The following is a 22,521-nucleotide window of genomic DNA, read 5'->3' on the forward strand; positions in this document are numbered from 1 at the left end:
GTAGCCAACACACAAAATGCTGCTCCTCATTTATCCACTAAAAGGCAGCAGCACTCTAAGCAACATTACCCCGTGTGACCCTTTACTTCAAATTTTCTAAAATAGCGACAATCCACAAAAAAAAAAAGTTGATTACGACGGCCGACGACTCAAGGATAGGTGGAAATTGAACTATTTCTTCACTAAAATACGCAACAACTGTGTCTGCCTCATTTGCAAAGAGACAGTCGCTGTTTTTAACGAGTTCAATGTGAGGCGATATTACCAAACAAGACACGCTGACATGTACGACAAGATGACAGGGAAGAAATGCAGCGAGAAATTGAAGCAACTTGAAGCTAGTTTAATTTCACAGCAGCAGTACTTCGCAAGAGCCCAAGAGTCGAAAGAGAACGCCACAAAGGCTAGTTGCGAGATTGTTGAAATTACTAATTAAAAAAAAAAAAAAATGAAACAAATGTGACACACAGAATGGCTTGCTAAAATTTGCTTAAATATATTGTTCTACGTAAATGACGTCAGCCAAGGTCGGCCCCCCACATTTTTACCACACCAAGTCTGGCCCCCTTTGCAAAAAGTTTGGACACCCCTGGTGTAGAGGATTGTTCTATGAATTGTTCGAGAAGCGTGACTGCCCTCATTAGTTTACATGTTAGTCCGGCTCTTTGTAATAGCACTGTTTATCTTTTGTTGTCAAAAATGTTGCTAGCGTTAAAACTCCTGTTAATTGAGATATTATGATATTAAAATAGTTTACACCAACTGGCCAAATGTTTGCAAACCAAATTGGGTCGTAGTTTAGTTTTTCTGACTTTGGGGTTTCAAGCAGGAGGTGCTTTAAAAAGTTACTCGTTCACTAGCTTGTTGCTGCCGAGCAATAACTGGTACTTCACGTTTTGATCCTTTTATCTCAGCTCTTTATATTGTTGCAAAGCAGAACTCGCCAAGGATAGGATTGTTTATCAAGTCAGTTGTCGACCACTCATTAACTCATTGGCTGACACTGACGTTGATCGATGTCCAATTGTTCATTTGCTGCCCCCCTCCCTTTTTTTGTATGAGTTTTTTCCCCCAGGTACTTTGGGTTTCTCATACATTCCAAAAATAATATTCTAATACAACATAATTTCTTAAGTAATTCAGAGTAGATATATTTTGGAAACAAATTGTTCTTGTTTCTTATCTAGGAGTAAATTTGGCAGTGTTTCGAGGAGAGGATGGGAAGGCCCATGTATTAGATGCCTATTGCCCACACTTAGGTGCCAACCTTGCTGTAGGAGGACGTGTGGTGGGAAGCTGCATTGAATGTCCATTCCATGGATGGCAGTTTCAGGGGGACAGTGGAAAATGTGAGAATATTCCATATGCTGAAAAAGGTATGAACAAATGAGTTGCATGGGCCTAATCGCACTTTTATTCAAATAATATTATTAAAATTAACAGTAATCTTTTGGTATAAATTACCTTCATGTGAAAGATGGTTACCTCTATTGAGTGATTTCGCACAAATAAGGAAGGTCTTTGATATGCGACACTTTCAAATTTGTCGTATCTTATCTTAAGTGCCAGATTTTGCCAAGGTGGACGTCTGGCACAGCTGTGAAGTTAATGGTCAGATCTTGGTTTGGTTTCACTGTGATGGAGAAGAGCCTCAATGGACTGTGCCAGAGCAGGAGGAGATTACCAAAGGAGAGTGGGTCTATCGAGGAAGAACAGAACATTACGTCAATGCTCATATAGAGGTATGTACTTCTGAAGTATAAACTCCATCAAAAGGGGAGAGAGAAATTATGCATAACTCAGTGGTAATGTGACTTTGCAGGAGATTCCTGAAAATGCTGCAGACCTCTCTCACCTGACCTACTTGCACACTCCAGGCATTGTCAGCGGAGTCGATCTGCGCTACACAAAAAACAAAACCTGGCAGTTTGTGCAACATCATTGGAAAGTATGTGTTAGATTTGAAGCCAGGTTTATGTACACCTAGCTTGGCTAAAAAGAACACGCAGGAAGTCGATGTAGCTTTTGTGGAGGTTGGTAGCTACTCCCCCGGCTGCTGTGATAGCAACCTTATTTATTCGGGGCAAAGAATAGGATGTGAGGGGTCAGGAAAGAGACTTACATGGGGGCCACATGGCCCAGATCAAAGGAAAGGCTAACGAGACAGAGGTCATCCTATCTGGTACCTAACTAAAAGGAAAGCATCAATGGTAATTGTATGCACAACAATTCTAACGCTTCCCCCCTGTTTAACATTTAATGCGTGAGATATCATGCACAGTAATTTCTTTGTAATTTAATACTACAAAGTCATAAGTAAGCATTCAGCAGAAAACAGTAGGTGAGAGTCTTGGAACACTTAGGCATGAGATAACATCCAATTCTAATCAACGTCATCAGAAATAACATATACTGTATACCCTTTGCTTTGGAAGCAATTTGAGAGGACTGTAAAATGGTGGTATATGTTAAATATCCCTGAACTTTATATTGAAATGGAAGGAATCAAGGAGGCAAACGAAATCGACCAAGACCTTCATCAAGAAACCTAGGAAAATACCATCTTCTCTTGAGTGGACCCATCTTTGTTTGGCAGCTGCTGGTCAGTTCTTGTATACAGTTCGTCATGGTCCACCCAGGAACTGCAGAGACGATATTTCTCGATCTCACAGGCCACCAATCAGCTCCGCTAGCCACAGGTGAATCCAGCCAGCTCCGCCACGGCAGTACAGGTTGGATGATGGCTGCTATTGTGGCTGCCGCAGCAACTGTTGCTGTGATGCCAGCCCACATCATTCTCCGAGGCAGGGCTTTCTCAGGTCGTGCTGGTGGATTGTCTGTGGGGATGAGCAGTATTTTGCGGTACCAGTGATCGGACTGACCAGAGGTTTGAAGCAGGTGGTCCGGCGAAGAATGTTGGTAAACACTTCCTTCTGCTTTTATTGAGGAACCCCTGTCTGGATTTCACTGCCTCGATTCCAGTCCATTTCAAACTTCCCTGGCCAATGCTAGCTGCAAATTCAAGAACGGTTTCTGCATAGACCTATACTTTTGCATTGCAATCACATTTGCATGTTTTTCTGAGAACATATTTACTGCTTGAAAAATGCACTAATTAAGACAAATAGCATTCTTTATTCATAATTGAAAAATTATAAATAAACCCCATTTGCAAAAGTTAAAGTAACATGCGTTTGGAATTTAACTCCTAAAATTTCCCTTAAAGTTGTTTAACAAACAAACAAACAAACAAACACAATTTCACACAACAAAAACTATACCTACCTCCCGCTTGTTCTTTTGCTGTACTTCAGAAACGCATCAATCCTTGGACGCCAACAAACCAGAAAAATCACCTCACCTCAGTAAAAAACTTGATGATGATGCATCTTGCTGGCTGGCGTCGTCCTGGCTTGAAAGGACCAAGAAAATGTTAGATTTGAAGCTAGGTTTATGTACACCTACCTTGGCTAAAAAGAACACGCAGGAAGTCGATGTTGCTTTTGTGGAGGTTGGTAGCTGCTCCCCCAGCTGCTGTGATAGCAACCTTATTTATTCAGGGGCAAAGAATAGGATGTGAGGGGTCAGGAAAGAGACTCTACTGTACATGGCGACCACATGGCCCAGATCAAAGGAAAGACTAACTAGACTGAGGTTATGTGGTACCTAACTATAAGAAAAGCATACATGTTAACTGTATGCACAACAATTCCAACTGTATGTTTACTTTTATTTGCTGTTATTGATCTTTGTTATTTCACTTCAACCATGTTAGCCTTTCAAGCAATCGTAAACGATGTGTACTTAATTCCAGAGAATATTGTGCCATTATGTTTACATTTGTCAGGCATAATAAGAAATCTGGGAACTCTTTTAAATTGTGAAAATATTTGTAATGTTGCTTGATAGAATGATTTGTGATTTGAATTCTATATGTCTGTACCTTTTTTCTCATTTAAGGCTCAGTGGGCCTCAGAGTCCTCTCCATTCAATCATTGTTCTCAGATGTTGCTGAAGCATTCCTTACATGTGTTTGGAATACATTGGCCTTTGCTTGATCTCCATGTTGTTGCTAGACAGGTATGTTGGAGTTGACAGATGTTCCTCTTTATTAAACCAATAACTTGATAATTCATGTCAATGGACTCCTATCTTCAAGGGCGTAGGTTTGGTCTCAACATTGGTAGGGACGATATAACAGCTTGACCTACATGTACACTTTTTTGCTAGGGACGGGACATTATTAAGACCAAACAGAATGGGTGAACGAGGGTCAGGGCTACATTTTTCATGAATATGAAGCTAATTAATTGATAGGCTAAATGATCAATTCAACATAAATCTTAATGAAGCTGTGTTAATGGGAATGTCATGCCATGATTTTCTAATATTGATCCATATACAGTATAAGGCGCATCGGATTATAAGGCTATTGGCTTTTGAGAAAATTGAAAGCTTTTAGGTGCGCCTTATAGTGCGGCAAATATGATAACTTAACCCATACATGGAATTACATGTTAGCCTACATTGTTATTCACCACAAGAGTAATACATTGCTTTATTTGGTTGTCTCTTTCATCTTCTTCCCGTTTATTTTCATCTCTATTGTGCATCAGTGAAAAAAAAATATCTAGATCGGGATTAAACTTTTTACCTTGATTATGATTATCTGAAAAAATGTCTGCATAGGCTGCAAATTATAATATTTGTAATTTGCGTAATATAGAAAATAAATCAATACAATCTAATACTTAATGAATCAATGCACTAACGGGTATTTGGCTTCATAAGTGGATAGTCACATTTTCAGTAGAAAAAATAGTGGTGTGTCCCCCTCCTCCACAACATTGACGTCTTTCTACATTGCTTACAATGGCTGCTGCTGGCCGAAAAAAACTTCGAATATCCCTCCTCTTCGATGGTTGGCAGCATGTCGTCAACATGTAATTCTGTTGGGGCCGTCTGGGTGTGAGTGTGTGTGTATGGGGGAGGGGTGAAGTCATCCGCCAATCAAACCTGCGTTTGAGGGAAAAAAATGGACCAGCACATTCAGTAATTGAAAAAGGGTAAATGTAAGTCTGAGTATAATGAAAATTATTCACTTAATAATGGTCGGGTCAATTAACATATGGGAAGACAATCTAAATTACCAATATAACTGAACTCACTATATAATGCAAATAAGGTTGCTTAAAAGTTGGTGGGGACAATTTGAGCATCCTGAAAAGTTGGTAGTGTTATGTCCCTGCCGTCCCTATGCAAACCTACGCCCTTGCTGGCTTGTACTGTACCGTAATTTTGATCTCAGGGTCATTTAAATAACCATGCTGACACCTATATGAACTGTCATACGTAATTTATTTTAAACATATGTATAAATGCTGGCAATCTGTCAACGGTATAGCAAAAAGTTTAGAAACACCTCAAATAACCACATAACTACTAAACAACTGAATGAAGACTAAATGCATATCACTTGTTTCAGGTAGGGCCAGGACTGGTGTTTCTACGTTTTGACCACAGTTTTTTAGGAAGTGGAATGATCATGCAAAGTGTGACACCAGTGGAGCCTCTATTGCAGTGTGTCTCTCACACAATCTTCTATCAGTCAAATATTCCAGCTTTTGTGCCTAAATTTATCTTGAAAGGAGAATCCATCCAGGTAAATCCTATACTTCCACACTATTTACCTTTATTGTTAAACATATGAAACAATACAAAATGAGGATAAACGATAACAACTCGGTTCAGTCGAACTGATGTATAGTTAATTTTCAGACCGCATGCATAACATTTCCTTTTATTCTTCATCAATCAAAAGATTTTGCGAGCTTTTTTCTGCATCACCTTTGTTTGAAACTCTGCCTGCCAGGAACATTCATAACCATAGACGGGGTTTGACTTTTGTGGGGGGGGCAAAACATGTTGATGACCCCAAAATGCAGAGTCAACAATAAATTTAACTTACAATATACTGTACATATATCTTGACACTGTTTGTGTTCAGTCCTCAGTGCAAGCTCAGTTCATTTGAAGTTTTGAAAGCTTAGGTTTAAAGAAATTCTAAATATCTTGCCTCCTCAGGTCAAGTTATGGCTAAGCAAAGCAAAGAACCATCTCTAAGATGCTAGTCATATGATCTGCTTGAAAAAATAATTTTGAACCATTATGAAATACTTTGTAAGATTCTTGTTCATTTATTTCATTTTTGTTGTTTGTGTTATTGGTTTATAACTTTTATAGACAACATTTCAATGGTTAGGTCTTTATTTTAAAGGGGGAGTTCAGAATTTTTATGATTAAGCTTAGTCTTCGAGGTAGCGGGGGTTTAATTAGTGGATGGAGTTTATTTCTACAAATTCTGTGCAGTTCATTCTGCAGGACTATTTTTTTTTAGATGCGTAATGTCACCACGATAAAGAGGAGTGCTTCGGCCACTCGTGTTCAGTCCGCCAGGGAGTCCCTTTCGTTCCCACAAAAAAAATTCAGTGAAAAAAAAAAAAAAAAGTGAAATCACCTAGACAGGCCTAGAAAGCATGTTCTCTGCAGAGCTGCTGGATTATAATGTTGCTGTTGATACTACAATTATTGACATGCAGTCGTAAGTTTTAATAACTTTATCCTAAAAACATAGCCAACACTATTGACTGAATTAGTCATCGGTGATGCTCATGCGTGCTGTGTTTTGGATCATTGTCTTGTTGTAGCATCCATCCTCTTTTTAGCTTTAACTGTCTGACAGACAGCCTCAGGCTTTCCTGCAAAACATCCTGATAAACCTTTGAATTCATTCTTCCATTAATGATTACCAATTGTCCAGGCACTGGGGTAGCAAAACAGCCCCAAATCATGATGCACCCTCCACCATGCTCCAAAGTGGGGATGAGGTGTTGATGTTGGTGAGCTGTTCCATTTGTCGTCCACACATTCGTCACACACCTGACCTAAAAGGTTTGGTAAAAATTGGTTTCAATTGCTCTATAGACCCTACTCACCAACGTCACAGAATGACGTGTCGCTGTATCCAGCCGCCATATTGTCCGTCAGTGTTTATCCGTATTCTCAGTGGTTTCAATTTGTCGTGCAATTTATAGTGCAATTCATGGAAGCCCTGGTGCTTTCAGACGCTGTAAACTCATTGGATGCATTGCATAAAAGGCGTTATGTGGAAAAGCTTCAGTCTATCCATTCGCCAGATCCATATTTGATGCCTAAATTGATATTTTTCGACCCGCTGTCTTCGCCCTCTCTGCCTGACATCTGCTACTGATATCTACAACTATCTTGTCCACACAAAATCAGCCTATTCTCACGAAAGTTTGAAAAACTTTAAAAGCAGCACTCTAAGCAACATTACCCCATGTGACCTTTTACTTCCAATTTTATAAAATGGCGACAATCAATAAAAAAAAAAAAGTTGACTGCGATGGCCGACGCTTCAAGGATAGGTGGATATTGGACTATTTCTTCAATAAAACACGCAACAACACTGTCTGCCTCATTTGCAAAGAGACAGTCGCTGTTTTCAAAGAGTTCGATGTGACGCAATATTACTAAACAAGACACGCTGACATGTACGACAACATTACAGGCGAGAAATTATAGCAACTTGAAGCTAGTTTAATTTCACAGCAGCAGTATTTCGCAAGAGCCCGAGTGTCGAAAGAGAACAACGGCACAAAGACGAGATTGTTGAAATTATGAATTTAAAAAAATTATAAAGCAAATGTGACAGACAGAAGGGCTTGCTAAAATTTGTTTAAATATATTGTTCTATGTAAATCAGCCAAGGTAGCCCCCCGCATTTTTACCACACCAAATCTGGCCCCCTTTGCAAAAGGTTTGGACACACCTGTTTAACTGATGATCCGTAGACGAGGCCAGCTTCTTTCACTTGGTACCAGCAAAATATTATTCAAAAAATAATGATGGTGGAAGAAATAAGCATCTTGAATTTGAAACTGTATGTTGTCGGCGATTAGCCTCGCAATGATCTTAATTGTGGTTGTCAGCCCAAAACCCTCTTAATATATATTAAATACATCTTACCAGATATAAAATGACTACTACATAATTTGTGGTAATCGTTTGGAGCCCAGTTTTCTCGTCGAATTGCAGCAGTCCATCTCGCTCTCCTCTCTGGGTCTCTCGGAATACGGTAGAACTTCAAGTCTCTCCGTCTATCTTCTCTGTTATTGCAACCAACCGCCACACACGCCTTCACCATTTTGATTATTAATGTAAACGAGCAGAAAAACACGCCATAATAGGAGGAATTTACGTAGTGGTAATGCGTCAACACGACAAGTTGACGGACAATATGGCGCGGAGGCGTGGTTGTGACGTCATGTGAGTAGGGTCAATAAGTCTCCATAGGCAGAGGATTCACTTATTTATTTTCCCCCTTCATTGTTTGCATGCTATCCTAATTCAAATATGAAAACCTATAAATGTTTGAGTGGTTTTAGTTAAAGCAGACACTGCATTTTTATCTGTGTGATTTAGTTAAAACAGACGCTATTTTTATCTGTGTGAGTTTGACAAAGATCAGATCACATGGCGGTGATTTTATGCAGAATTGTGAAAAATTCCAAAAGGTTCAGAAACTTTTTCTTCCCACTGTAACAGTGTTGTTAATCTTACTTTAAAAAAGTAATTAATTGTAGTTACAAATTACGTCTCCCAAAAAGTAACTGTGTTAGTAACTCAGTTACCTGAATGTAAGAGTAATTAGTTACTTGGCAAAGTAACTGTTAAAAATTTTCATGTTTTGTTTTGTTTTTTTCCTCAAAGAAAAAAAAAAAGAAAGGAAAAGAAAAACATAGGTCACACTATGTGAAGTTTTAAAAGTTTTTGGTGGCCATTGGCGCTAGCCCAAATCTTTACCCTAATTTACCCTTTACCCTGAATCAACCGTTAAAAGTTGTTAAAATTGCTCCCATCATTGCATTAGTTCCCTTCTGTCTACTTTAGACATGTGAAAGTTTTAAAACTGTTTCATCATTTAAAGATAGATTCAAGTCAAGATTTTGCCGATGTAGAAGTATTTTAGATAAAAAGTTGCTTAGGTTCGCTAGGAAGGTTCTCTACAACAGAGCCTTCCTAAGAAGTCTACTGCTTTAAGATGGCGGCTGTTTACTAACACATCTAGAGCAGTGTATGTCATTTAGCATTTAGTAATATATATATATATATATATATATATATATATATATATATATATATATATATATATATGTATATATATATATATGTATATATATATATATATATATATATATATATATATGTATATATATATATATTAGGCCTGTCAATAATAACTCGTTAACGACCATGATTAATCTGGAAATATTAACGCATTAAAAAAAAACAAAAAACAAAACGCAATTTACCGCTCACACTAAATTTGTCCACAACTGCCTCCCGTGGTCCCACACGCTGATGTTTATGCAGTGTTTATGCAGTGGCTGGCTGCATTATTTCCTGCAATGCAGGACAAAATGCAGCCAGCCACGATGAGTGAGGATGATGACCAAATTCTGTTTTAAAAAGCTGCCTAATGGAAATCTGGACAAAACCAAAGTTGTGTGCACATACTGATGTAATGAACTGTCCTTCGATCGAAGCTCAACCACCTTCGGGCAAAGCATATCTTCGCTAGCGTTAGCAATGACGCTAACACTGCGGGAACAAGCCGCAGTCATCAAGCTACTAGTGACGAGATTTGTCGTTCACTTGAGCAAACGAATCCATTCCGGTTCGTTCAGTAAAAAGATTCGTTCAAACAAATCGTTCAACGAATCGTTCGCCCCCCTCATCTCCCTCCCTGCCCAAACGAATCGTTCGGTTACTGAACGGGAAGTGACGTTGCCGAACGAATCACCAAAGACCGCTTCGCAGTATAACTGAACGGGAAGTGACATTGCTTGGTCCCTCCCTCTCTTCCACATTGACCACTCGTCGTAGTTTCAGAAATGAGTGACAGGCGGTATCATTCTGCTTTCACAGACAGCCTCGTCTCCCTCCTGCTGCTGCAAAAGCGAGGGAGAACTTCCGCGTCGTCTGTCCTAGTTCTATGGGCTCAAAGTCATGGCTCGTGCTTGCATTTCGATTTAGGACACGGTTAAACATTTTCCTTTTGTGAGGGGAGTAGAGGGCGGGGGCGCACGGACTTTCTTTAGCAGGTTCTTGATCACACATACAATCACATATACAGCATGTTTGCTGTCACGAAAATAAAAATACATCGAAAGTTTAATTTCTGAATATGGAACGACCAACACATCATATTTACATCTCGCTCTGTTGTATTTTTGTTTTTTAGTATTAAGATGATCGTGTTGAATTTTTGCACTGGTATTAATAAATAAAATAATCCGGTCAGCTCCCCTGTCGTCCCCGCATCTCAGATCGTCAAATGCTGACGAGAAATAATTGTTAGCTCTTTACGATGTCGCCTTTCTACTCTCATTAGTCTGTTAAGAAAAATGTAGACATATTGCGACATCTCCCGTGTCTGCGTGCGTTGTTTTGGGCGCTTGAGTAGCACATGATGGACGGATTGACATAATTTGTCAAACCAACCAACACCCGACACGCTGACACGAAAAAAAAAATAAAACACTCGGGAAAAAATTGACATGTATATACAGTTTCATTGCAAATCAGTATTATGGTGATCATACTAAATATTTTTTTCTGTGCACATATGAGGTAAATATCGCTGCCATGAAGCCTCCATATAGTGACAGTTCTCTGCCCGCTTCACTGCCGTCACGCGACCGCAGCTCAGCTTTTGCTTGCCTCGTAGCTACCCGTGTTTTAAATTACTGTAAATTTGATAGTATGTCGTCATAGGCAGTCACGAGTTTGTTGAGAAAAGTACTACTCTAAACAATGCTCGCTAGATTTGTGTGGTGTTTTTGTCTGTTTGAGCAGCATTTGATAGGCTCCACGTTAACAAATATGTGACAAAGTCATTTCCTTTCATTTTCTGATTCATTCACCGCATAGTCATTACTGGAAAATCAAGTTAGCAGCAAGCTAGGTCAGGAACCGGAGGACCGAGTCACTGAACGGGAAGTGACAAAACTCAGTCTTGCCCCCCTGCCTGCACGCTGGCTGCTTATTGGCCACACGTGGACGTGAGTGACAAACGCCCTGATTCTGTTTCCGGTCCCTCCCCTGCCCGCGATGAGGCTGGCGTCTGATTGGTCGTGTGCGATGTCAGAAGACGCTGCCGCTTGCTCAACGCCCTCCCACGCAGCGAACAAGCACCACCTTCATAGAACGAATCAGTGCAGATGATGATTAGTTCGGTCTCGTTCACCAAAACAATTCGTTCAAAAAGAACGAATCGTTCGCGACCGATACAACACTACAAGCTACAATGGCAGATTGCGGACTCGGACTTGCCAACAAAAAAGACAACAATTAGGTTGACTACTGCTATCGCTACATGGGTAGCGAGAGACTGTAGAGTGTAGGCCCATTAACATAGTCGAAGACGAGGGCCTTGAAAATTAAATGACAACAAACAACAACAACAACAATCAATGACAAACCACTAGACAGGTACAAGGCAGTGCCAGCATGGACTCATGTCCACTATAATGGTGGTCTGCGTACAATGGTGCCCACAGTAAACTGCCCCACTTTGCATAAAAAGTATCTGGTCACACCTGCCACAACCGTTCCTTGCGAGAGACTGCTTTCTTTGACAGGGCACATTGTTCAAAAGCAAAGGTCTGCTGTGTTATCTGAAAATGTCAACAAGCTAGTTTGCCTGAGCACTTGGTTAAAAAAAAAAAAAAATAGTATGGCTAACTTAAGCAGTGTTTCTAAACACCTTTACACAGTTCAGTGTAATGCTTTTCAGTTAAGTGTGTGAAAATTGACAATTTTTAAAAAATATATCTCACACAGCTTTCAGGCCATTTAGTGTAAAACTGCAAATGCTGCATTTATTTGTGAAATGTTCAATTTAACAGACAAGTTGTTTACACATTTTTTGAAACACTAGCTATTGTTACTGTATTGTGCTTGTCTACTCTTTAAATTTGCAGTTATTTTTGGGTAATATGCCAACGGGACTTGAGCCACATTGTTAGTCTGAGGCACTTTAATCTGTTAAAACTCTTTGCTGTATAATACAGACAAATTTTTTATTTTTTTAATTTTTTTTTTTTTTTTTATACGAGCTGAGTTGTTAAATAAAATTTTAAAAATCTATTTGGTTAAGTATTAATTCATTCACACATCATGCTTTTCATCTTGAAACAAATTTTAAATCAATTGTAGTATTTTCCGAGATTTTTTTTTTGCTGAAGAGCAACTTTGTTCATCCCGAGGGAAATGTGATTAATTATGATTAATCACACAGTTGACATAGGATTAACTAGATTAAATTTTTTAATCGTTTGACAGCACTAATAATGTGGGCGTAGTTTGTAGGCTATCGGCTACAACAGATATTATTGGAGCTATCTCGCATTGCGTTTGCTTGGCGTCACAACTTTCATGCCTCCTTCACACTCCTGCTCTGCTCTGTCGTCTCAGTGAGTCCGTCTCCCTCAGACTTTTCTCGCATCATTCAACCAATATAATAACGCATAGTAACGCACGCCTTTCCGTCCTCAGTGACAGTAACGGCGTTGCCAAGATGAGAAAAGTAATTAATTAGATTACTCACTACTGAAAAAAAATAACACCGTTAGTAACGCCGTTATATTGTAATGCCGTTATCAACAACACTGCACTATAACTAATAAAATGCACAGAATTTGTTGAAATCCACTCCACCGACTAATTAAACTTCCGCTAACTCCAAGATTAAGCCTTATGTCAAAAATTCAGAACTACCCTTTAAATTCATTTATAGGAAAGTCAATTACATGCAATTACATTTTTCAGCCAATGGAGGGCACTGCTTCCCCTCAGTCTCCGCCTATGTTCAACACATCTGGTTAGCTGAGATGTGTTAATCGGAGTGTAAAATTGATTTTAATAAATAAATATAAAGTAATATTTATGTCTTTTCTTTTTTTGTCCAGTTTGAGCGGGACGTGATGATCTGGAACAATAAAACGTACATCTCGAAGCCTCTCCTTGTGAAGGAAGATTCAACTATCCGGAAACACAGACGCTGGTACAGTCAGTTTTACAGTGAAAACAGTCCTCGGTTCCAATACCAGCGCGATACTCTAGAATTTTGACCTCCATTTGGTTTCTTTTTCAACATTTATTTTAAGGTTATTTATCTAGGTTCACTTTTATTCTTCTCATTTATTTATAGAATACAAATATATGTTATTACAGTGCCAATTTATTGTGTTATTGATTACCAGTCAGTTCAGTTGTAAGTCCCCGGGAATCTCTTGGCATCTTGAAGTCTGAAAAAAGTACATAGCTAAGGAAAAAAGAGGAAAAATAAGATGATAACAGAAGTAGAGTCCATGGATTTATACAAGTATTTTGATGGATGACATGTTACCTCTCGGTTATTGCTGCTAAATAGAGTAAGCAAAAAATAGAATATAAGAAAGAGACTGCTTTTTGTAAACGGCACATATTGATGATGGGAATTGCAACTGTTAATCTGAGCCAATTTTTACCTTTTATTAAAAAAAAACAAAAACTGTTGGGTAATCAGCAAGACAAAGCATTGCTACAGACCATTGTGACTTGTTCACTGGTTATGTTGGATTCTGATTTACCACAGAAACAAAATTGTATATGTTTTATTTGTGTCATTTGTTATTACGTTATGTCACAGTGTAAATATACTGACTCTGCAAACATGCAGTAATGTTGTTTTGTATTTTGTACTAAATGGTGAGATTTGGTATGCCAATAAAATTCCTTGAATAAGATCATTTTTACATTGATTTGAAATAAGCTCAGAGGTGAAACTAAAGCAGTCACATTCTGACATGAGGACAGTTGTTGGGAGAAAGGTAAAGTGGGCGGCAAATTATGACAGATGTGCTGACCAAAAGACATCTGCTGTCATACAGTAAGACTTGGCAGGCACGAATTACTCTCACTGAAGTGTAGTGTCAGGAGGACTGTTAACACACAAATGTTCACGAGAGTCCCATCTGCAGTGATGAGCTATTCGACTGGTACGGAATGCTCAGCATTACCTGCCTGGACTCCAGTGCTGCAGTACCCTTTCGGTACACTGACTACGTCATTCCTATATTAGACCTGCAGGAGGAGTCGTAGAGTAACAAAGAATCTTTTAAGATATGCGCCTCATTTGAACTCAAGTCAGCTCTTTCCCTTCACAGTTCAACACATCCAGTCATTGTGAATTTAGAGAGCCATTCATCCACGTCTGTACCTTTTCCTCACATTGATAAAACTGAGTTTTCATTTTATGGTAGAATATTCTGGGAATTGTGGGATTACCTGGAGTACCTAGAAAAAATGACAACGCATCACTGGAAGATTCCACCTTCAGAACCACATGACAATAATAAAATGAACAACTGAAAATTATTCTTGTTCCTCTCCACTCTACTTAATATAATGGAACAATGCTAGCTAAAATATGAGACCTTTTTCTTGATCGCTACTCAGAGTATAAATAATTCATCAGGCATTCTAGTCAAAGCTGTACAAGTTGTCACTGTCAACGAGTTGTGTTCTTTATCCAAAGTTGAGTTAGATTGTAGTTGATTTCAGATTGTGATGTACACGTTCCTATTGAGTGCACTACTAGGCTCATCATTTTTGCAAGAATTCCCTTCCTCAGGAGAACTATTCTGATATAAATGGCTGAGTTACAGTATGTTGTCACAGGTCAAATAACTACACATTTATGTGAATGATTTGAACTTGCCACAAGACACCCCAAATTGTTGATTTCTGTCAATGGCGTACTGCACGCAGGCTATTTTTAGACCGTGACGTCGCATTGTAAAGCGGAAGTAAAGCCGAAGTGGGACATTATAGACCCGCCCTCGCATAGACCCAATGTAAAAAGTGCTACTTTTCGCCGGTAATCTTTCAAAAACGAACATGGCGATCACGCATTGCTTTTTTGGAACTTGTAGAAACGACTCTAGACATTACGACCATGAAGGATGTTTTCTTCATACGTTCCCGGAAACCAAAAACTCGGGAGGAAAAAATGTGAAAACCGAATCAACTTGCGCGGACTTTAACACCAGCTCGGCGAATCCATTCACGTTTCATATGCAGTAAACATTATGTTGGGTTGGCATGGTCTTTCAGAGGACAAAGAGGTAAGCCATTTTTATATTTTTACTTTATTTTTTTAGCGTAACGTTGTGCCGTACTGCTTCTGTCTGTCAACGAATGACCTGAAAAAAATTACAACGGTATCTGACTGCCACTGTTACCGTTTCCGTTATATATATATATATAAACAACTTTAGTAAGGGGGAAGTGTAAATAAATTATAGGATTAAGATGTGTTATCAATGAAAAAATTAAAAGTGTTCGTTGGCTGTCACTGAGTAGCATTTGCAACCGCTACACAAAGCTAACTAAATTACCCCCAAGAACGGTAAGAGACGTAGGACAACCAGAGGATATAGAAGAAAGACAGGGCTGATGGTAAAGGAGAGCTTGTTGAAACCAGAGAATGTCATTGTCAGTCGCGTCAATAAAAAAAAAGCTAAAGCTATGCTTAGGTCGGCTCGTTTTTTTCGTCTTTTTCAGCCTTCGACACTAAAGCCATCTCTTTAACTGAACATTTTTATGTTCCTCCACATCTATGCCAGTCAATTTGGCACCAGGCACATCATTTTCGGAGAGAATTGGTAGGTTTAGCGCTGTAAACATCTTCTTCGTACACGATTTCCATTCATTTCCTATTAGGGACAAACGGTGGCTTGTCCTTGCATAGCAACCGTAGCTAATTCCATGAATATTAATGAGCGGAAGTGACGTGTTGCTTGCGGTACGCCATTAGACAAACATGTTAGACAAAATCTATGGAACTAAATTAGGCCACATTTAGACGACAACAACCTTATGCATTAGCGCAAAAGTTGTATTTTGCTATTATTTTAATTTTGTGCTTACACGACCATTACGTGCAGGGAAAAGTGCAAAAGTGCACGAAACCTCCAATTTGCCAATGTAGTATGCATTCCCAATGTGTAGGTGTCAGCACCACCAAAACTTGATTCCTGCATATAACCCTTACCTTCTGCTGTTTCCTCTTTCATCCTGGTCAAATAACCTGGCCAAGCAGAGTACAGGTAGTCCCCGAGTTACGACGTACCCGACTTAGGTGATTTCGACTTTACAGGCAGGACAGGCACTCGCACACATTTGGTAGAGTTCATTTGGTTGCTACACAGCCGAGTGAGAGAAAGAGGGGACAGCCTGCAAGCCTGCACGCACATTTGTTGCTTGTGAAGCATCCACAGAGGCAACACGTGTATGTTTTGTACTGTTTACTGTGCGTTTTCAATTGTGGTCGAATATTTGGCCTGGGTTCATGTGATTGTTTTTGATGATGTGTAGACGCTAACTGATACATGCTAATCATTTGTGTGATGTGTTATTGCTGTATCAGCAGCTAGTCATAAACGCAAATTTGAATTGTTGTTATTCAAGATGAAACAGATTTAATTTCATTTTTATTTTAGTTTCATTCTGCAAGTGTTGATGTCACGAGCAGCTGAATAAAATCAGCAAACCACACGGACGTCTGTCATCGTCATTTTGGAGCTTAGGTCGCTGTCTAGCTAGGACTTAACTCCAACGTCTTGGCGAGGACGGTACAATGACATATAGTACATTTTTTTGGATAGTTATTTTGAGATTTGGGGCGTATTTTTTGGGGTACTTAAAGGGTTAATTCCAACTTGCACAGACAGTCCGGTTACGCCGCCTGCATAGGAACGGAACTTGTTCTTAACACGGGGACTACCTGTAATTTTGTTTGAACTGACGACGTAGATTTTGAATGCAGGTAGGCCTTATTCAAGGTTGCTAATTGAAGACATGTTTTAATATGCTGTCAGACTCTCCACGTGCACTGGCATCATCAGTATCTTCACTTGCTTAACTGACAAATATATTGTACCATTATTGCTACAATCTGTACGTGTGGAAGACCGTTGTCACCCAAAACTCACTTTTGCGTTGTCAACTTTTTAGATGGCGATGAAGGGGTGGGGAATTATTAAAGATGTCCACTTTGGAAGACATTTTTAAATTTTTGCGTTTTCAGCCCCTCAAAACGCTGTCGTCTTGTAAACGACTGGGCTCTCTGGAAAAGTTTTTGCGTTGTCACCCCCATTGCTGTTGTCATGTAAACTGCTAGCCTGGCTCTGCCAGACTATTCTCCCTGTATTTTTCAAACACTGAGAGAAATAGTCTGGGAACCATCCCATTAACGGCCTTTTCGAGCAGATACAAAATCAATCGACAAATCAGATTCGTTTATTTGTGTGACGTGTTCTTCACGAGCAACGTCACTCTTGCGCGTCGAAAGTCGTCTCTTCAACAACACAGATGGTGAACGGCAGAGCGGAGAATATGTTCCAATCCACGGTAAAATCAGTTTTAAATGACCAAAAACACATCGACACGAGTCATTGACAACAGTCTGTCTCGCGCTAGCCATGTTGAATAAACTCCGCTCTCTTCGTATGTTTACTTCCGTGCGCAAGTCCCTCGTCCTGCCGTCGCCATTTTACTAACGTCACGTCTGCCCGTCGCTGATTGGTCCACTCCGCTGTCTGTTTGCTGTGGCTTGCTCCGCCCTGGAAATTGTTTCCGTGGGAATAGTGGCCAGACTCAATAGCTGGAACAGCGTTGAGTCTGGTGTACCAGGCTAGTAAACTGCCTCTTACTTAACACAATATTTTCCACCCCCAAAAAACACTACATCCAGTTATAGTGCAAGAATTTAATTTAATTTTTGGAATTTTTCGCCTTGCAAGAACAAGTATTTGTTTCAGGTAAACTATTTTATGAGGACAAAGTCATTATACAACTAGTAGATGAGATTTCTGGAGGAATCATATGGGAATGCTTTGCTCTTCTTGTTGATAACTTTTTCCTAATTCCTATTGGAATTAATGGATGTATCCATTATTGGAATTGATGGAACACTGGGCCGCAGTGGGTCCTGCTCCTTGTTCCAACTGCAGCACGGACAGTTTAACCAATGAAAAACTACAAAAAAACAGCAAAAAATGCAACAACAAAAAAAAAAGACAAAAAAAGGAAAGAAAAAAAAAAAAATCGAAAATCAAATAGCCAAAATAGTGGACGCGGAGAAAAATCTGAATATTGTATGTGTGAAACTTAGCTTTTAATCCATCCCCACAATAAAAATATATAGATCTTTTTACATAGAAAAAATGGAATTCTGATGGGAATAGTCATACATATTTAATGAGTGACTGTCAATAACCCATGTTTGATATTTGACAAAGAAGACCAGAAGAGGTGGTTTCAGTCTGTGTAGTTGTATAGTTACTTCTCAGGAGCAGAACGACATTAACACAATGCTCCCCTGCCTCTGAGCTAACAGGCCTGTCTAATTTGACACATCTATTGATCAGTACAGATCAATAGGTGTCAACCCCCACTGTTTGTCCTAGCAAATGTAGCTGAAACTTAAAATCCAACGACGACTGTGTTGAGCGCATGACTACTTCACCACAGCATGAGAAGAGGCTCATACTAATTGGGTTAAAACATCTATGATTTATGCGGGCTTAACATGAGAAACACATCAGAAAGACAGGCCTCAGTTTGACATTGACTCAGTGAAGCATTCATTTTAAAGACCTCATCAGCTCTGTTTATATCAGCGTCTACGAGTACGAAAGACTGCTTTGCACTTTCGCTCTTGATCGGATAACATGGGCTGCATGTCACAGTGGAGCAACCCTAATGGACATCACAGGGTTGCACTCACATTTAATAACATGAAAACCACATTGTTTATGAGTAGCGCAAGCATTTTTCACGCACTGGGTGGAAGCACGCAAAGCGATTTGCTAAGCTTAATGTTTTACTGACATTTAGCATGTTTTGTACAATGAGGCCTTTTCAGCTTGTAGCGTGTTCAACGAAATGCAAAATTAAACAACAGCATTTGAAGGTAAAAATAAAACAATAAATAATAAGAAAAAAGTATTTTATATTGTGACTGTGATGTTGCTGTATATACAGTACAATTACAATCAGCGCATAATTTTTATGAAATGCAGTGTTCATTGTCCCCATGTAGCAACACAATGCAGTATGTCAGATGCTCAGTGAAATCTAGTTCTGTCCAAAAAAAAATACTTAATAGAAAATGCAACATCTGGGATAAAGGCGTGAGAACCCCAATAGCTAGTGTCTGTGTACCAGATCCGGCCTCATCTTGCCAGATTCACAGTGTAATCACACTCACTGAACGTCAGTGCGCCAGATGCGGCCAGGATCATCAATCTGATAGTTCAGATGATAGGTTATGCAGTGTTCCGGGGCAGACCGAGCAGACCGGATGCGCTTAAAATCTGTATTTAATAGTTGACGTATGATGTCACAGCAGCGTGCACCCTGAAAGTGGGCATCTGTGCTGCGACACTAAAAAGAACACGCAGGAGTCAGGACACAACATCTTGGCGGACGGCAAACTTTTATAGTGAGTGCTTCATTCAAAGTCATAATCACGTTTTGAAGTCACTGCTTGACTGGTAACAAAGTTATTCAATCGAGCGTTAACGTTACCAAGGTAGCAAAGTACATGATGTACTGAAAATTTTGGCCCAATTTCATAAAACAGATCCACCCAAGTATTTTTTTGAACAATGGGCCAAGTATGGATTCACTTGCCAGATCAGCAAACAGTTTGGACCAGAACTGGTCCAAAGTAGCAGAAACCACATCAATGTACGGGCCAGGTCTGGCAAACATGTTACCCAATCTGGGCCAGCACTGGGCCATATTTGTACCAAAACGGTTTTCAGTATTAAATTTGGGGTCCATTTTGTCCAATGTTTCAAACGGTAATGTTTTCATATTGTGTTTATACGGTCTACAACTCAGTATTTTATATAGTCCTTTATAATTAACCCTTTAACACCTAAGCCTATTTTGGTCGAATTTGCATGCCTTTGATTTTGCCTTTATATTTCAAAGAAAAAACTGTTCACAATGACCAAGTTGGGTCCCTTTTTTCAGGACACCTTGAACTTCATGTCCAAACTGTTGTTTTCTTCACTGACCAATTTTAATCCACATTTTGGACCCAAAAAGACCAAAAAAAAAATCCCAAAATCTTTTTTCAAAATTTGTAATGTTGATGTCCCACTGACAACCAAACATGCTCGACCAACCGTTTTGAAGCTTGATAATATTTATTTAACTTGTTAGGATAAACATTCAATAGAAAAAAATAAGATTGGATAGTTTTATGTTTGACAATTAAACACAAACAACAGGTATAGTCATAGGCGTTTTTAGCCTTTACACATACAATGGTCAAAACAGGTTATCTACAGCGCAAAATAGTGAGAAAAAAATTATATATATCTTCCAACACAAAAAGGGTTTGGAGGATAGCTCTTTGTGCAGTTAGGTATTTTACCCATCACCTTATCAAAGGTATATATGTACATGCAATCAAGCTTCTCGAACACACATCTATATAAAAATTGAAAAGATTCATAGTGAAGAAAAAAAATGTATAACATTGAACATTGTATTTTGAAAAGTATTGACAAGTAGTTCAGTTCAATTCAATTTTTTCAGGCATGCGACCCTATAGTTTTTTTTTTTTTTTTGCACACTCAATAAAGTTTGTTTTTGAACAGGTCACTGAGCTGCGTCACATACAGCGTCACACAGCCTACTCTTCCATCGTTTGCGCGCTACTGTCACTTCTACTTGCCGAGACGCCACCTAATCCGAGGAAAACAATGACGAATACAGCTCATCCTATTCCTTGAGTTAATGAAATAATGCATTAGCTTGCGCTAAATTTAGTTTTCGATTCATTCTGCACGTTTCAAAGTCGCTCGATCAATCCAACTGGCCGTTGCTTTCTTCGCGAGTCTCCTTTTCTTTAGTTGGCGCCTCGCTCATTAATTTATTAAAAATGTTCACATTAGGTTCGTCCTTCTTGACAACACAACGGCTATTGGGATATGTAGTCTTTTCGCGCTGCTTTCGGTTTTGAAAAAAGGACAAGAAATGATGGAAATATGGAGATAGACACATGGTCCATGCCGCGTTTTAATGCATATTTATGAGTGCAATAAAACTATACAACTCAAATGACAGTATCCCCCATTTTACTTGGTCGATTGACTTCAAATAAAAACTGGTGTGGACATCAACTTCCGTACTTTCAAATGAGAGCAACCAGGGGCTCATGGGTGACTTAATTACAGCGTTACGAGGCTTCAAAGATGATATGCGTAAAAGTGTCGCATCCGACACGTTCTGTGTTAAAGGGTTAAATCATTAGTAATCACAAATATTTGTCATCCCTAGCTCTACAGCTCAGAACCTTGGGCTGCTAGGTAACTTGTCAAACCCTCGAGCTCTCTCTCAATGCAAGTTACTGTAAGAATTCAAAATTAGTTGCAGAACAATATATCAATGGAGAAAGCATTTATTCTGTATTGCTGTAAATGTTACAATGTTTGAAAACTGTTAGGGCCTCCGACCCCTAAGACACACTCCTCCTTGTATGTGTGTCACTGCCTTGATTGCAGAATTGGACACATGGGTGAACCTGGGACCAGGTGCCGGTGAACATCGTCAGCAGCTTCAACAGGTACTTGGACTCACCTCAGCTCCAGATCAACAACTCACCTCCACCAGTTTGTGACTCCAGCTTTCAGCTAACAAAGAATCTTGAAATCATGATACTGAGCTCATTTTTCTTTTTTTCCCCTATATCCTGTACTGCTTGCCTGCCAGAACGCCTGCTTGGCCTGGCTTGCCGTTCAACTTTTATATCACCAAACTGCCCACTGGATTCTTTGGACACTATCAGACACTCAATGTAACCATCAATAAACGCTTGTTACCACTGCTAGTTTGCCTCCCGTCTCTGCGCTTGGGTCCCCTACTACCCCATAACCTTAACAAATACAAATGTTGTTTACAGTCTTAAAAATGGGTCCTCTTTAATGTGGAATTGCTTGTTCCAAATAAAATAATATTTTTATCTGGGCCATACAGTACATTGTGGTTTCTGCTACTTTGGACCAGTTCTGGCCCAAACTGTCACAGCAAGTGAATTCATGCATGACTTTGGGGGGGGATCCATTTTACATAAATGGGCTGAAATTTGCATTACATCTGACCCATGTCCACTCCAGTTAATCTGTGAATCTGGCCTACATCTGGCTCAGTGCTGGCCGAGATTGGGTAACGTGCGTTATATCGGGGCCCTACATTAATGTCGTGTCTGCTACTTTGGACCAATTCTGGCACGAAACTGTTTGCTGATATGGCAAGTGAATCCATACTTGGCACATTGCTAAAAAAAAAAACTAGGGCAGCTCCGTTTCATGA

General features: G+C 39.4%; 1 protein-coding gene across 3 annotated transcripts in view; it reads left to right on the forward strand.

The window, feature by feature from the left end:
* zgc:92275 (cholesterol 7-desaturase nvd) overlaps window positions 1-21,978 on the forward strand; it is a 45,760-nt gene extending 23,782 nt beyond the window's left edge. Inside the window, exons 3-10 of one of the 3 annotated variants that reach the window (XR_009061158.1) lie at window positions 1,188-1,376; window positions 1,564-1,742; window positions 1,823-1,948; window positions 3,961-4,080; window positions 5,486-5,662; window positions 13,056-13,150; window positions 21,714-21,775; window positions 21,922-21,978. Coding sequence is in view for 2 of the 3 variants with exons in the window: in XM_057819576.1 (XP_057675559.1) it covers window positions 1,188-1,376; window positions 1,564-1,742; window positions 1,823-1,948; window positions 3,961-4,080; window positions 5,486-5,662; window positions 13,056-13,217 (953 nt within the window). In the remaining variant the exon portion in view is untranslated. Of the gene's footprint in view, window positions 1-1,187; window positions 1,377-1,563; window positions 1,743-1,822; window positions 1,949-3,960; window positions 4,081-5,485; window positions 5,663-13,055; window positions 13,996-21,713; window positions 21,776-21,921 lie in introns of those variants that run through there. The other 2 variants (XM_057819576.1, XM_057819577.1) reach the window with 2 other exon arrangements.
* The last annotated feature ends 543 nt before the right edge of the window (window positions 21,979-22,521 follow it).

Source organism: Corythoichthys intestinalis, chromosome 17 (genome assembly GCF_030265065.1).
Source record: "Corythoichthys intestinalis isolate RoL2023-P3 chromosome 17, ASM3026506v1, whole genome shotgun sequence".
NCBI classification, from domain to species: domain Eukaryota; kingdom Metazoa; phylum Chordata; class Actinopteri; order Syngnathiformes; family Syngnathidae; genus Corythoichthys; species Corythoichthys intestinalis.